General features: G+C 44.6%; 1 protein-coding gene across 2 annotated transcripts in view; it reads left to right on the forward strand.

Annotated features, from left to right (window-relative positions):
* ITGA1 (integrin subunit alpha 1) overlaps window positions 1-14,048 on the forward strand; it is an 880,323-nt gene that overhangs the window by 691,999 nt on the left and 174,276 nt on the right. For both annotated transcript variants that reach the window (XM_085631246.1, XM_085631248.1), the window contains exons 16-17: window positions 7,428-7,594; window positions 7,699-7,835. In XM_085631246.1, the coding sequence (XP_085487372.1) occupies window positions 7,428-7,594; window positions 7,699-7,835 (304 nt within the window). The remainder of the gene's footprint in view (window positions 1-7,427; window positions 7,595-7,698; window positions 7,836-14,048) is intronic.

The following is a 14,048-nucleotide window of genomic DNA, read 5'->3' on the forward strand; positions in this document are numbered from 1 at the left end:
AAAAAGAAGGAGTTCCCTAAAGCCCCCAAAAGAGTTCGCAGGGAAAGGGATCAGGATTCCCTCCTAAGGTTGGCCCCCACAAACCCCCTTATCCTGACCGTGGTCAGCAGCCTAGGGCTGTCCGTTGCTATGAGTGTGGCGAGATTGGGCACTACAAGGGGGATACCAAGTGTTCCAAGAGACCACACCCTCCCACAGGAGGAAAGACCCCCGGGGTGGCGAGTGTAGTGCTCGGGGAGGAATTGCCCCTAGATAAGGGAGGTGAGTGGGCAGGGCTAACATTAGTGTCCCTGGGAGACTGCGAGATGGTTCCTAAGACCCATGTCCCCTCGAATACTACCAAGTACAGGCAATGGGTCACCATCAATGGCCAGAGGGTGGAGGCTCTGAGGGACACAGGAGCCAGCATGACTATGGTAAGGAGTCAGCTGGTGTCCCCAGAGCAGGTGGTTCGCAACGTAGTCCACCCGGTTGTGATGGCTGACAACCGAGAGGGTCACTATCCGGTGGCTCAGATTCCCTTTGAGTGGGGAGGGGTTGCGGGTCCTCTTCGAGTTGCGGTAAGCCCTGCCATGCCGGCTATGTTAATGACTTTATTTAAGGCGCTATGAAACTACTATGTGTAGTGCTACGTAAATGACTCTGTTTAAGGCACTATGAAATTGCTATGTGCAGCGCTATGTTAATGACTCTATTTAAGGCGCTATGAAATTGCTATGTGCAGCGCTATGTTTAATGACTCTATTTAAGGCGTTATTAAATTTGCTGTGCTGTGTTTGACCACCAGATGACGCGCTTGATTTCACATCAGGGCTAAGGTACTTAAGTACTGCCAATTTAACCACAACAAAATGTTTTGACCCTAATGTGGTGTAGATAAAAACTGATTGGTTTCATTTGAAAGAAAAGAGAAACCTGATAAAAGGAAAGATAAAGCTGAGGTGCTGAGGTGAGTGAGATGCAAGCACAACATGTTTCTCCGAACGAGGCCTTTCCACCTGAGCCAAGCTACCCTAGGACTTTAGGTCCAACAGAAGGTACTTAGGAACTATGCAGCTCCGAACCAGTCAGTGAGCTCACCAGCTTGGAGATGGGGTGAGCATCAGTCTTGGTGACTGAATTAAAGACTTTGTAATCCATGTTGAATCTCAATTCTGGAGTGGTGCCTGGTAGGGCAGCGCTGGGTAATTACTAGACTGGACCAGGGAGTACAGGAGGGAGCAGTCACTCCCAAATCCAGCATCTTGGACACATCATCCTTAATACTGACTCATCTTGTCAGACACCCTGTAAAATTTGTTTTTGAAAAGCATGCTGCTCTTCATATCTATGTCTTGGGTACACCAATCAGTGAGCTTTGGGGTTAGTGAGAAAAGAGAGGTGACTGTCCCTATGTTGCTCTGGGGTCAGGGTAGGCAGTAGGACCTCTCCTTCCACTGACCCATTTTGCTCCTTGGAAGACAGGAGGTCATGAAGGTGCTTGTTGTCTTCCTATCATCTATCACCAGGAGCATAGTTACTTCAGATCTCTTAGAGTGGATCTTGATAAGGTTCACATTGTATGCCTCTTAAAATAATCCCTAGATGTCTTGAGGTCAGGTAGGTGACCTCCCCTTTCTGCTCATTGACCTCATAGGCCCCAATCGACTGGTCCTGGAAGGCTTGGGACTCCACAGACTCCACCCCCCTCACTTTTCTGGCCAGGCTGATACTCCATCAGAGTGGCCTTCTGGTCGTACCAGTGTTTCATCACTTCCTGGCTGGCCTCCAAGTTCTCAATGGCTTCTTTCCAGAAGAGCTTCATCTGAGACCAAAGACACAACATGTAGCTCAGTACAGCCTGAGAAGATTCTCAGGTGCTTGTTCTCTTCCCTCCTTTACAATCCTGAAAGGTCCACGTACAGGGTGGTCAAAAAGAGGTTTAAACGGACTGAACCCCACCCCCTTCTGAGGCTGCCCCTTATATGCAAAGGGAAGGCATAGCAAGAGGACATCCCACTTATGCCTCATGGGTTACGGAAAGACCCATAATCATGCCATTCAGGATATTGTTAAATCTTTCAACAAGCCCAATAGTCTGTGGCAGTATGGAGTACAGAACTTAAAGGTTATCTCACACTCTTCCGACATGGACTTTATGTAGGCAGACATGAAGTTAGTACCCCAGTCACATACAACCCCCTCGGTGAAGCCCACGTGGGTAAATATGTCAATCAGTGCCCTGGTCACTGTGAATGCAGTGATCACCATCAGAGGAAGGTCCTCCTTGTACCCTGTGGCGTGGTCCACCAAGACCAGGATGAACCATGTAGCCTAGGGCAGTCTTGCAGTCCAGAGGCTCAACAGTATCTATGCCCACCCTCTCAAATGGTGTCGGGGGACCTTGTGCTTTGCACCTGACTTTCCACTGGCTTGGCAGGTTACGCAGTATTTGATATTGCATTCAAATCTGTGGTCAATAAAAGTGGGTGACCAGTCAGTCAAAGGTTTTGGCCTGCCCCAGATGTCCTGCTAGAGGTATGTAATGAGCCAATGCCAATAGTAAGGCCCTGTTTCACTGGGAAAACAACAGCATATGGGTTGCTCTAGGCTCAGGGACTTTAGGCTTGCTATATAGGAGGCCTTTCTCTATAAAAATTAGGTGATCACCAGAGATGTTGCCAGCTGTCTGGGCCTAGGCCTGCAAGAGTAAGGTACTCCCTCTGCTATTCGCAGAACTCTGCCTGGGACAGCCCACCCCTTCAGTTTGCCACTCAGCCATCTCAGGTAGGTCCCCTAGGGCATCAATGTTAGTAGCATCACCCTCAGGATCAGACTCCTCCCGGACCATGGAAACTTTTGGAGCGGGGTTCCATGCCCCTTTCCCTTCCTCATTTTGGCAGGCAGCTGGGCCATTTTTCCAAGTGCCAGGTATTTCTGACTCTTATGCCAGATTGTCAAGGACCGTGTGGCCAGGGACACCCACTCAGGCAATCCCAACATCTCCAGGCGAAACTTAAGCCCTACCTCCTTTCAGGTGGAGGGCTCCAGGTCATGCCTTAACAGTCAGTCAACATGCATGGTGGACTCATAGCTACCTTATAGGAACCTGAGACCCCCATTCAAAGGGAAACAGAGCCACTGGATAGTGGCTTACCTGTCATCTGCTCTGTCAACCTGGTGAACTATATCTGGGACAAGCTGCTGCGAGAACAACAGATGGCTCTTTTCATTAGTCATGCTGGCTCCTGTGTCTCTCAGATCCTCTACCCTCTGCCCATTGATGGTGACCCACTGTTATTGTCAGGCATGTGAGCCTCAGCACCATATCTATGGCGCCAAAGAACACTAGGCTAATCTCTGCACCCCCAACACTAACTGGGGCATCCTCCTCCTCAAGCTCTACACTAGTAATCTCGGGGAAGGCTGACCAGACGGGCTGCTTCCTGCGGCAAGATATAGTATCCCCTTTAAAGTGCCTATACTCATAGAGTACATGACATTTGGGGCCGAAGTAGTCCTGGGGCTTCTTCCCGTTTAAACCACCTTTATTTTATTTAGGATTGAACTGACAATCCTTTAATTGAAAAATATTTTAGTAGCCTTGTGAGAACTCCTTTCTTTATCTCCCCCTTTTTCTTCTGGTGGGGACCCTGTCCACCCTTTGGGTGATCCTCAACAGGTACTTTCTTTGATATCCTAGTAGCAATCCAGAGGTCAGCCTACTTAGCAAGCTCCCTGGGAACATTGGGTTTGGAGTCTAACAGGTGTACAGCAACTACTGAGCATGTGGCCTCTCAGAATAAGACTCTATACCCAAAAAAGTCATTCACTTTGCTGCCCTTAACCCAATAGTGCCTTAATGGAGTAATCCAAAAAATATACACAAGACTGGTTTTTTAACTGTTGCTGAACTTTAAACTGTGTTTTTCCAGGGTAAGACCAAACTTGATGAAAAGGGCTTCTTTCATGGAGGCATATGCCAACTGGTGAGCTATCCCTAAGGCCAACAGGGCATCCCTCCCAACAATTGGCATGTGCTTCCATAGACTAGCTCCCATTCCTCCTCTGGAGCCCTATGCATACGAACAGCTACATGACATTCAGCAAACCATCTATCAATGTCCCCCCCAACGCATAGCTAGGCACCAGGTGTTTGGAAATGTGGACCCTTTTGCCTCCTGTAGGTACTTCCGTGGTGCTGCCACCATCTTCACTGGACTCTCTACCTTCAAGTTTAGTTCTTTCTGATTCACTTCATGAGCCACCAAGGCCTTTTTCCCCTAGTAGGCAAACCTTTTCTCCTCTAGGGGCCTGGTAGAAGCTACCACCTCCCTTTTTCTCTGCAGCAGCCAGTTTCCAAATGGCCAGCTGTAGTTTCAGCTCATTCTCAGTCCTTCTGCCTGCTAGTTCCTCAGGGGTCAGGCTGCGGGAGCATACACTATTTCTTGCTGTGGATCCAGCAGGGGAACATACTCATGTGGACCCTCATCTCTCCTCGGGCTCCGGGGCCATGTCCAGTGCAGGCGGGCTTCTTAGGATCTGAGGGCTATCTGGCACACCAGACTCTTGGAGCCTTTTGCTTACTTCAGCCCCCTATTCCTGTTCAACTTTTTCAAGCTCTGCCACGGTGTAGTCTTCAATGTGGCTCAGGTCTCGTCCCATTTTTGTAAAGAAATATCACAGCTGCAAAGCCCATAGGCAGGAATTAAATGTGAAAACAAGGGAAAAAATGCCCAAATGAAAATGAGAATTTTAAATAAATCAATTTTGATGTCATATTATAACAAGATATTTTTGATTTTACGTAAATCACTGAGTGGTACTGCACAAACACAAGTACTGGATCCAACAGCTGAACACCAATGTAAGAAATGCGGTTATTAGTCGAGAGGTGTGAAAGCCCCATTCAAATATTAAACACAATCCTTGTCAGCATGAATCACAAAAGTCACTAAATAAACCTATGCGTAACCATCTGGTAACTTGGCACAAAATCAGTCAAGCTTAACTTAGAGGCAATGTGTAAAGTATTTATGCAGCGCTCAAGTAGTCATAAAGCAAAAGCACAACATATAGAGTAAATTATAATAAATAAAATTACACCAAAATGACATAAATCTAGTAGAAGCGGAGTTATGAATTTTTTAAGTTTCAGATAAAAATAGTACCAAGAAGCACAAACAGCCAGTGGCGGTTATCTGGTCGCACTGGAGCATGTTAAAGTCAAAAGTTTAGGCTGACCGCAATTGAGCATGGTTCAGAAACAGGGACCAGGTTTATCCAAGTTGATAGTTTAGCTTCTACTCAGTCCAGTTCCATGCGTGGAGCCTCAGCGGAGCTTTACATTGGTGTGGGCTGCCAGGGCATTATTGTCAGCATGAAGAGCTGGTCTCCGGTTAGAGTTTGAGCATGAGAAAATCCTTGTTGACACAAAGAACAGGTTGCCGGTGGGAGCTTCGCGTTGTCAAGAGACGCAGTCGGTTGTGGCTGATGGGAAGAGTCTAGAATCTCTGGATTTTCACCTGGAGTCCAGTTTATTCAGTTTTGAGGTAGGAGGAGTACACTCTGTCACCTACCACGAGACCTTGGGACATACCTATTGGTGATTAGGACTCATTCCAGCAGAAGAAGCCCGCAGCAGAGTCCAGGCAGGTCCAGGTGGTGCTGGTCATCTTGAAGCTTGTTGAGACACGTCTGGGATCGTGGGTTCAAGACAAGCATTCCAACTTGTAGCTAACTTGTAGCATTTAATTTACAGACCTTGGGAAAAGCAAAAATCTGGGGGAATACCACAAAAAAAGATAGTCAGTTCTAACAACTCGTGCATTTAGTATAGAATTAGAGCTGGCTTTGTACTCAGCCCCTTGCAAATTAATGGTTTTCTTGTTTATCTCAGTTCCCTGCTCCTGATTCGATGACTTTCCTCGCTATTTTTTCCTTGCATTTGTCCTGCATAAGGAGTATTTTGGTCAATTGATTGGATGAGTTGTATCTTTTCACTGTTGCTGGGTTGATTAGATTTTTTTTATTTCAGCATGCCAGGAATTGCATTGGTTTTCTCTCTGGCTCCCCCTCACATTCCTGGTTTTACGATCTCTCTTTCTGCTGTCTACATTTGTTCCCTGGTCCCCTATCCAACTCTTGGGGGCATATTTACGAGGAAGTGGTGTAGCCCGCAGTTAGCCACCATGGCTTAACGCATCTCTCCACCACTTCCAAAACGCACGGCTGCACATTATTTACAAGGATACGGCACAGCCCTGTGTTTCCATCTGCGCTGGTGCTAATTTTAGCTGCCTAGTGCCAACGCAGACACCCTTACACCATAGTGCAAGGGTGTCTGCATTGTAGGGGAAAATTGTTTAAGTGCAGGAAGGTGTCCCTTCCTGCACATAAACAATCTGAAATGGTATTTTTAAACTTCAGTGTGTGCTGCTTAATGAGGGGTCAACTTCCTACACATAAACAATTAATGGCATTTTTTGTTCTTTCTATGTGTGCTACACTACGCAACACACAGAAACAGCAAAAACGAGGAGAAATGAAACATTTCTCCTCGTTGCGCCTGTTTAAGACCAGGTTTGCCCTGGTCTTAATTTTGGCATTGCCCCATATTTACTCTGCCCTTGTAAATATGGGCCAGCGTCAAAAATAATGGGTGTTTCAGTGAACACCCACTGCAACACCCATTGCCCTCCTCTTTCACGCTAAGTATAGCGTGAAAGGGTGCTTTATTTACAAAGCAGTATTAAGCCATGTTAAGTGCAGCCTCTATTGCCACCACAACATCAGAAAAAGTTTGTCGTGGTGGCGATAGTGGCTTGTAAATATTTCCCTCTGTTTTTTTCAAATGTATTGTTTATTAAATAATTTATTTTTGCCCAAGGGCCTCTGCACTCCATATTCTTTCTTCCACTGCCTCATGAACCTCTGTTGCTACGCATTGCTCTCCCGCCAAACTCGCTTCCGTTTTTAAATAAAATAAGTTATAGTGGACGTTCGGCTCACTGTTTTATGCTCTTGCACACTTTATTCTTTCTTTTTAGTTTAGCATTCTAAAACAGCTGTCAGCCATGTTTGAATGATAAACTAAAAATGAGAAATGTATGCACAAGTAAGCATGCACACGCACTGTGGCCATCCTGACCCACTGAATTTTTAAGAGAGAGATAGATGGCAGAAAGATGGCAGCTGTGCATGCTCCTGCCATAGTGGCCATTTTGAAGGGAGCGCCAATGAGACCACAGACAAACATTTGCAAAATACCTTTTAAAAGTAAGACCTATTAGCTTTGTTAATGACTGTTTTCTGTGTAGTGAATATGTAGTAGCACTCAGTCCGTAGAGATTACCAGAATGCTCATGTATACCTAAAAATGTATAAAAATTAACAAACTTCCCTCCATTATTTTTAGACTGTTATTTTCTAATGTGTGGATATTTTAGGTCTCGTGATGTTGCTGAAGTTATCGTGAAAATTAATTTCACTCCAAATTCGATCACCATCGAAAAGAAAAACTGCAAAATGGAGAGCAAAGACACAGTGTGCATCAACACCACAGTGTGCTTTGAAGTCAATCTCAAATCGAAGGAGAACAAGAATGAAGCGTTTGGTAAGAACATGTGACTTAAAATTCACGTTATGAGCATCCTTTAAGTTTTATACCTCTTTTGTTTTGGTTACTTCATAACAGGTTTTACTATTCTTATTAATCAGATATGCAATACAGATTGACACTGGACTCAGACAGACTATTGTCTCGCAGCTTTTTCAAAGACTCCCATGAAAGAAAAATTCAAAAGAATATCACTGTCGGAGGGATGACCTGTGTTAAACATGACTTCTACATGTTGGCAAGTAAATCATTTGCAAAGGCTACGGAAGATTTGCTCATTTGTGGATATGTTGAATGATTTGTATGCACAGCAGAGAAAGCGGACCACAGAACAACCCCACCTCTTCTTAAAATATAATTTAGAACTTAAATTGTTGGACAGTATTTGCTGAGGTCTTGACTAAACCCTTCTCTGGGTGACTGTTAACTTAACAAGGATTAACGTTTAAGCTTGAGCTTTGTGTGCTTTGTGTAAATAAATGGACGTTCATATATTTTATGTCACTTAGATGATATATAAAAACATATTTGCCACCGAAAGTAAAGTTGCAGTAAAATAAAAATGCGTGAACAATGAACGAACTAGAAGCACATACCAAAAAAGGCCTAACGTTTGGATATGCAGTGTTGGAGCATCATATGAATCTTAGGGGCAAGAACGTATTTTATGCCTGAAGTATAAATACCAAAGCTACTTCCAAGGTAGGGTAATGGTGGGGTGCACAGTAGCCTATATTTCAATTTATTGTATCAGACAAAGACTCTGGCCAGTGATCAGACTGAAACACCAATTACACAATGTGGCAGGTCATTTACATCTGGTCTATGGACAAGCAGACAGTGGCTTAGTTGGTCCTAGGCTACTGACGACGTTTGTAATAATTATTTATTGGCTGAGAATGTGTGGTGTGAAGAGATTATATTAAACTATTTATAGGAACAAAAATAATTTGATGGTAACAGAAGGGACTGTGTGTGAGGTGGTGAATAGACATTAATAAGTGACAACAGTAGTTGCAACCAATATTATATGTTAAAGTGGAAGGATTGTTGTTTATAGCATTATCTGTGCATGGGACGTCAACTAGAACTGTCAGTGGAGTTAAGCGAACTCTGGGGCATATCATCAAGGCCAGGCGATAATTATCGCTCAGCACTCTTAGAGCGAAGATAATTATCGCCGACCAACGCTGAATTTCATCGCGGAGATAGCGTGCTATCAGCAACGCTTATCTCCAAAGCGATAAAATTCAACGCGCAAGCTGCCAACTGTGCGATTATCGCTGGAAATCCAGCGATAAGCGCACAACGTTTGGCGAAAGCTTGCTGATAGGGCAAGGCAGACTTAGCCATGATATCCACCTTCCATAGGATATCATGGCTAAGTCAGTTGAAAAGCAGGCGTAAGGAAATTAGCAATAACCAAGGTTATTTTCTTGTCGCTCTGCAGGTTAGCGTGTGGCTAGATAATAGGAGAAATGTCGCTTAGTGACATTTCTCCCGTTATCTTGGGGTGGAACGCCCACTTTGCATCTCATTAGAGATGCGAAGATGGGCGTTGGGGGAAAGGGCGAAAAGACATGGATTCACGCGATAGCGTGACCTTGCTGATAAGGCGATAAAATTATCACCGCTTTCCGTCCGAAATCAGACGCTAAAGTGGCGGTAATTTTATCGCCTGGCCTTGATGATATGCCCCTCTATAACCTAAAGGAGGTACTGATGTGTGGCTCCTTTGATGGTGTGCAATGTTGTGTCTGATCGTAAGACACAGTAGAAATTGCTTAGAAGTGTTAATACACCAAGTCCCCCATTATGAGTGGCCTAAAGTGGTGTTTCTAGGATGAGGTTAAGGGTTTAGTATATATCACTCTAGCCTGTTATCAGTTTCGTGGTGTCTCTGGGCCAAGTATTATCCGGGCATTAATGTTCTGATCATTCCAGGCCTGGAGACATAGGGCATGGACTTTGGAGAGTAGCTGAGGGGGCATCAGGCAACTGCTGCTCTGAGCCCTGACCAGGTATTTAGAGGCAGCTCACCTGCTCTGCACTCCCATGCCACCCCCCTCCCCCAACGGCACTCGCACCTCGGTCTGGCAAACAGAAATTGCATATGCTACATGCAAGTACTGTTCTTTTTGTAACCAACCGGTGAAAACCTTTTGGAAAGAATAATTGTTTTCTTGCCACCCCGATTGAAAAGAATGCACATTTGTTATGTGCTACCTACTTACCTATCAACAGATCTTCCTTGTTAAATGTGTATTACTAGAGTGTTCTAATGTAGCCCATGCTATTACTTTGGATGCATCCACAGCAGTCACGGAGTGATTCCTCTCTATTTGAAGTACAAAGACTGCTGATTTATGTATTTTAGGTGTTCATGTCTGTATTGTTGAAGAGGATTTCCTTCTTCTGCTGAATTTCCTCATTCTCCTAAAGTCTTTTCTTAAATTTAACAATCTCTTTTTAATTATAAGGCTGTAGCCTTGATTGTGGACTGTGGTTATGGACTAGTTCTATTATTTTTGGTCTGAACACCGCCAGGGTTGAAACCTATTCTGCAGCGGTTACCTCTTCAGTATTGCACTGGCCTTTTTGACATTTTATAAGTTCAATGTCTTCTGTGGGCCTACTTCAAGAGCTACTTAATCAGCTGTGTTCCTCTGTAAGTCAACTTGCTAATGGCAACACACTTTTAATTCTGCTGATATTTTGATGTTATGTTGTGTTATGTTAAATGTTTTGTAGAGCGCTCAAATCACCCTGGGGCATCTTGGCGCTAACTAGGAAAGTGTACTGAGAGTAGGTAGGCCGGAAATAAAAAGGATGTCTCTATTAAAACAGAAAAGCTTTCAGCCATTTCCTAAAAATGTTAAGCGTTGGAATTTTGCGCAAAGCTGGAGGGAGCTCATTCCAATATCTTGGCGCCAGATATGAGAAGGCTCTTCTTCCAGTACGGATGAGGCGGATTCGAGGAACCTGGAGGAGATCCAGAGTACTGGATCTAAGTTTCCTACAAGGGGACTATTTTAATAGTTTTTTCCGCAAATAGAGGGGGCCTCTTTCTTTCAACGCAATATGTGTAAGACAGCAATTCTTAAAAATGGATCTCTTCTTTACTGTTAGCCAATGTAATTCCCTTAACAAAGGAGCCAAGGCAGAGCCTGCCGGGCGATTTAAGATCATTCTAGCTGCGGTGTTCTGTATTACTTGGAGTTTGGCCAATAGTGTCTGTCCCACTTCTGCCAGCAAGGCATTGCCATAGTCCAGATGACTGATGACCATTGCCTGGACTAGAGTTCTGCGGTGGGGGGTGGGCATATAAGGAAACATTTTCCTAAGAGGCCTAAGACCATAATAGCACAAGCTCGTAGTAGCCGTGATATGATCCTTCATAGTCAAAGCCTGGTCCAATTTTAGAACTAGGTTTTTTACTGACTGTTTGGGGGAGGGGGCAGTGCCCAACTGAACAGGCCACCAGTTGTTCGACCAACTGTCTGTGGCTTTACCCATCAACATAACCTCCGTCTTTTCCGGATTCAACTGGAGACAATTTCTTGTCATCGAGTTGGAAATGGCAAGCATACCGGAGGTAAAACTGATTTTGTCGAGCTCTGGGTTTGTTCCGATGGTGAACATAAGTTGCGTATCATCAGCATATGAAATGATCTCAAAGCCCAGCTGCTCGACAATCCGTGCCAGCGGAGCCACATATATTTATTGAAGAGGGTTGGACTTAGGCAAGAGCCCTGAGGAACGCCCTTTTCAAGGTGCATTTTTGCTGAGGAATAGGGACCCAACATGACAGTTTGGGTTCTCTCAGACAAGAAATGTTTAAGCCATTTCAGGGCTGTCCCATTGATACCACAAGAAAGAAGTCTCTCCGCCAGCTTAGAATGTGAAATGGTATCAAAAGCTGCGGAGAGATCTAGGAGGATCAGGATTACTGAGCCTCCTGCATCAACAGTCTGTCTAAGAGAATCGGTTACCGCTAAAATGGCGGTCTCCGTACTGAAGCCTGGCCGAAAACCCGATTGCGAGGGATCCAAAATATGATTATCTTCCAAGTAAAAGCTTAGTTGTCGATTGATAATACTTTCCAGTATTTTTCCCAGCAGTGGCAGCAAGGAAATGGGGCGGTAGTTACCAAGAATTGAGGGATCAGCAGTGTTTTTTTTTAATATAGCGCGAACAAATGCCTCCTTCCAGATAGCTGGAATAGTGCCAGTAAGGATGGAATGCTTCAATATATCTCAGATTACCGGGGCACAGCTTGAGGCTAAAAACGCCATAGTTTTTGGCGGACAAAGATCTAATGGTGACCCAGATTTAGCCTCAGCAAGGCCTTTTGTGACCTCCTCCATTGTAATTTGTTCAAAACTGTTTAGGGAGCTGGCTACTATCTTATTCCGCTCCTCAAATTTGGAAGAAGATACCAAGTCAAGAGTGGCTGGTGAAGACAAATTCTCACAGATTTTTGATATCTTCTCATGAAAATAGGTCGCCAGAGAGTTACAAAACTCCTGGGATTCCATGGGGGCCTGTCTGCAGACTTTGGGGGATACAAAGTCCCGTACTATGCCAAACAGTGTTTTCGGGGAGTCGCTTGCATTTTCAGTATGGTTGATGATAAACTGACGTCTGGCAACTTTTAAGTTCAGATGATATTTATACAGAGGCTGTCTATAAAGCACTCTGTTTTTATCAGTCTTACTAGTGCACCACCTTCTTTTCAATTGCCTGCAACTGGCTTTTTCCATTTTCAGTTCCACCGAATACCAAGGAGTGGAAGGCCGCCGTTGTAGTGTGCCCTGTTTTTTTTTGGTATAACAGCATCAAAGGCTGTTTCTAAGGCGATGTTAAAAGCCTCCAACTTTTTGGATACTTCCATGACGTTAGTTACCGGATCCGGGGAAAAAACCTAATTAAATGCCTCTAAAGAGAGATTGCGCCAAGTCCTCCACTGTTCAGGATTTTGTCTAATAGATCGTTTGAAGCTCTTCTGGCTTGACTGCTGAATATGGATCGTGATCATAAAATGTTCTGTCCAAGAAAGGGGGTTTGGGGGGTCACATCTCAACTGGTCTGTGTTGAAAAAGACCAGATCTAGTAGATGGCCTGCTCTATGAGTGGCGCCTTCAACTCTTTGGGTAAGTCTCATTAGTTCGAGGGAGGAAAGAAGTTTTTTAACCTCAGGATCGGCAGAATCTCCCCATGGAAATTAAAATCTCAGAGCAAAAGAAATCTGTTTGCAGCAAGTACATGTAGTGCAAGATGTTCTACCAGGAGATCTGCAAATTTGGCTCTAGGTCCTGGGGGCCGATACACTAAGGCACCATACCAGCTGTTGGAAGAAGACAGAGAAACCTTAAAAATTCCTATTTCTAAGCAATCATTGCTGACAGTAAAAACCCACTTCACATCCAAGTGATTTTTAAAAGCAATGGCAATACCTCCTCCTATTTTAGTATCTCTATCCAAATGAATACATTTGTAATTCTCTGGTATGGCCAGAATAATCATGGGATGATTTGAGGGGCACAGTCATGTTTCAGTAAAAAAACAAAAGACAGGATCATGCGAGACAATCATGTCCCATATTTCAAATGGATTTTAGCAAGGGATCTAATATTACACAAAATATTTTTCTGACTCATGGTGGCTGGCTCTAAAGCTATACCGAGGGCTTGAAGATCTCCTGCAGATATTACCATTTGAAATTGACATTGATTGCAGGTAACCGGCCCTTCTAAGATGTGCGGGAGCTTCTGAATGCAGTTCGAGTGAGAGCAATTATTCACTTGTGCGCGCGTTTTAATTTCAATCAAGGATTCAGCTGAATAGTATAAGGAGGCTAGATGGCGCATATTTACCTTGGTAGTGGCAGCGTTTCTGGCCTCTGGACTCGTTTGGGCATGGACGGGCATAGACGGGCTTGCCTTTGGCGTGCCTTTGGTGCGCCCGCTGCATGCATCCGCTGCGCATACGCGTTTGCATCCTCTTTAGTAGAGCCCGAGGAGCGAAAGACTAGCGCGCTGATGGCAATATCCCCCAAGATGTCCGCCTGCTCCCGCGACGTAGCGAGTGCGTGCCTTCCCTCCAGAAACCCAGCACCTAATCGGCTAAGAGACAAGCAGGGATCGAGAGAGTCCAACATTAGCAAGTTAAAAACGTAAGTGAAGTTTCAAAACTAACATGTGGCGCAATTTAAAAAGAATGTGTCTGCTCCCGGCTTCCGCCTCAGGAGACAAATTCCTAGTGCTGTGCGCACACGTTTGCTTCCTCTTTAGTAGAGCCCGAGGAGCAAGTTAAAAACGTATGTGAAGTTGATGTCCAAGCCTCATCTTAAATTTCACTGAAATTGGTTCATTCAGTCAAGAATGTAAGATTCTTTTCTCTGTGGCACTCCAAATACTTTTTCATTTCAAGTAGAAGCTGTTACTGATTG

This window comes from Triturus cristatus, chromosome 2_1 (genome assembly GCF_964204655.1).
Source record: "Triturus cristatus chromosome 2_1, aTriCri1.1, whole genome shotgun sequence".
Lineage (NCBI taxonomy): Eukaryota > Metazoa > Chordata > Amphibia > Caudata > Salamandridae > Triturus > Triturus cristatus.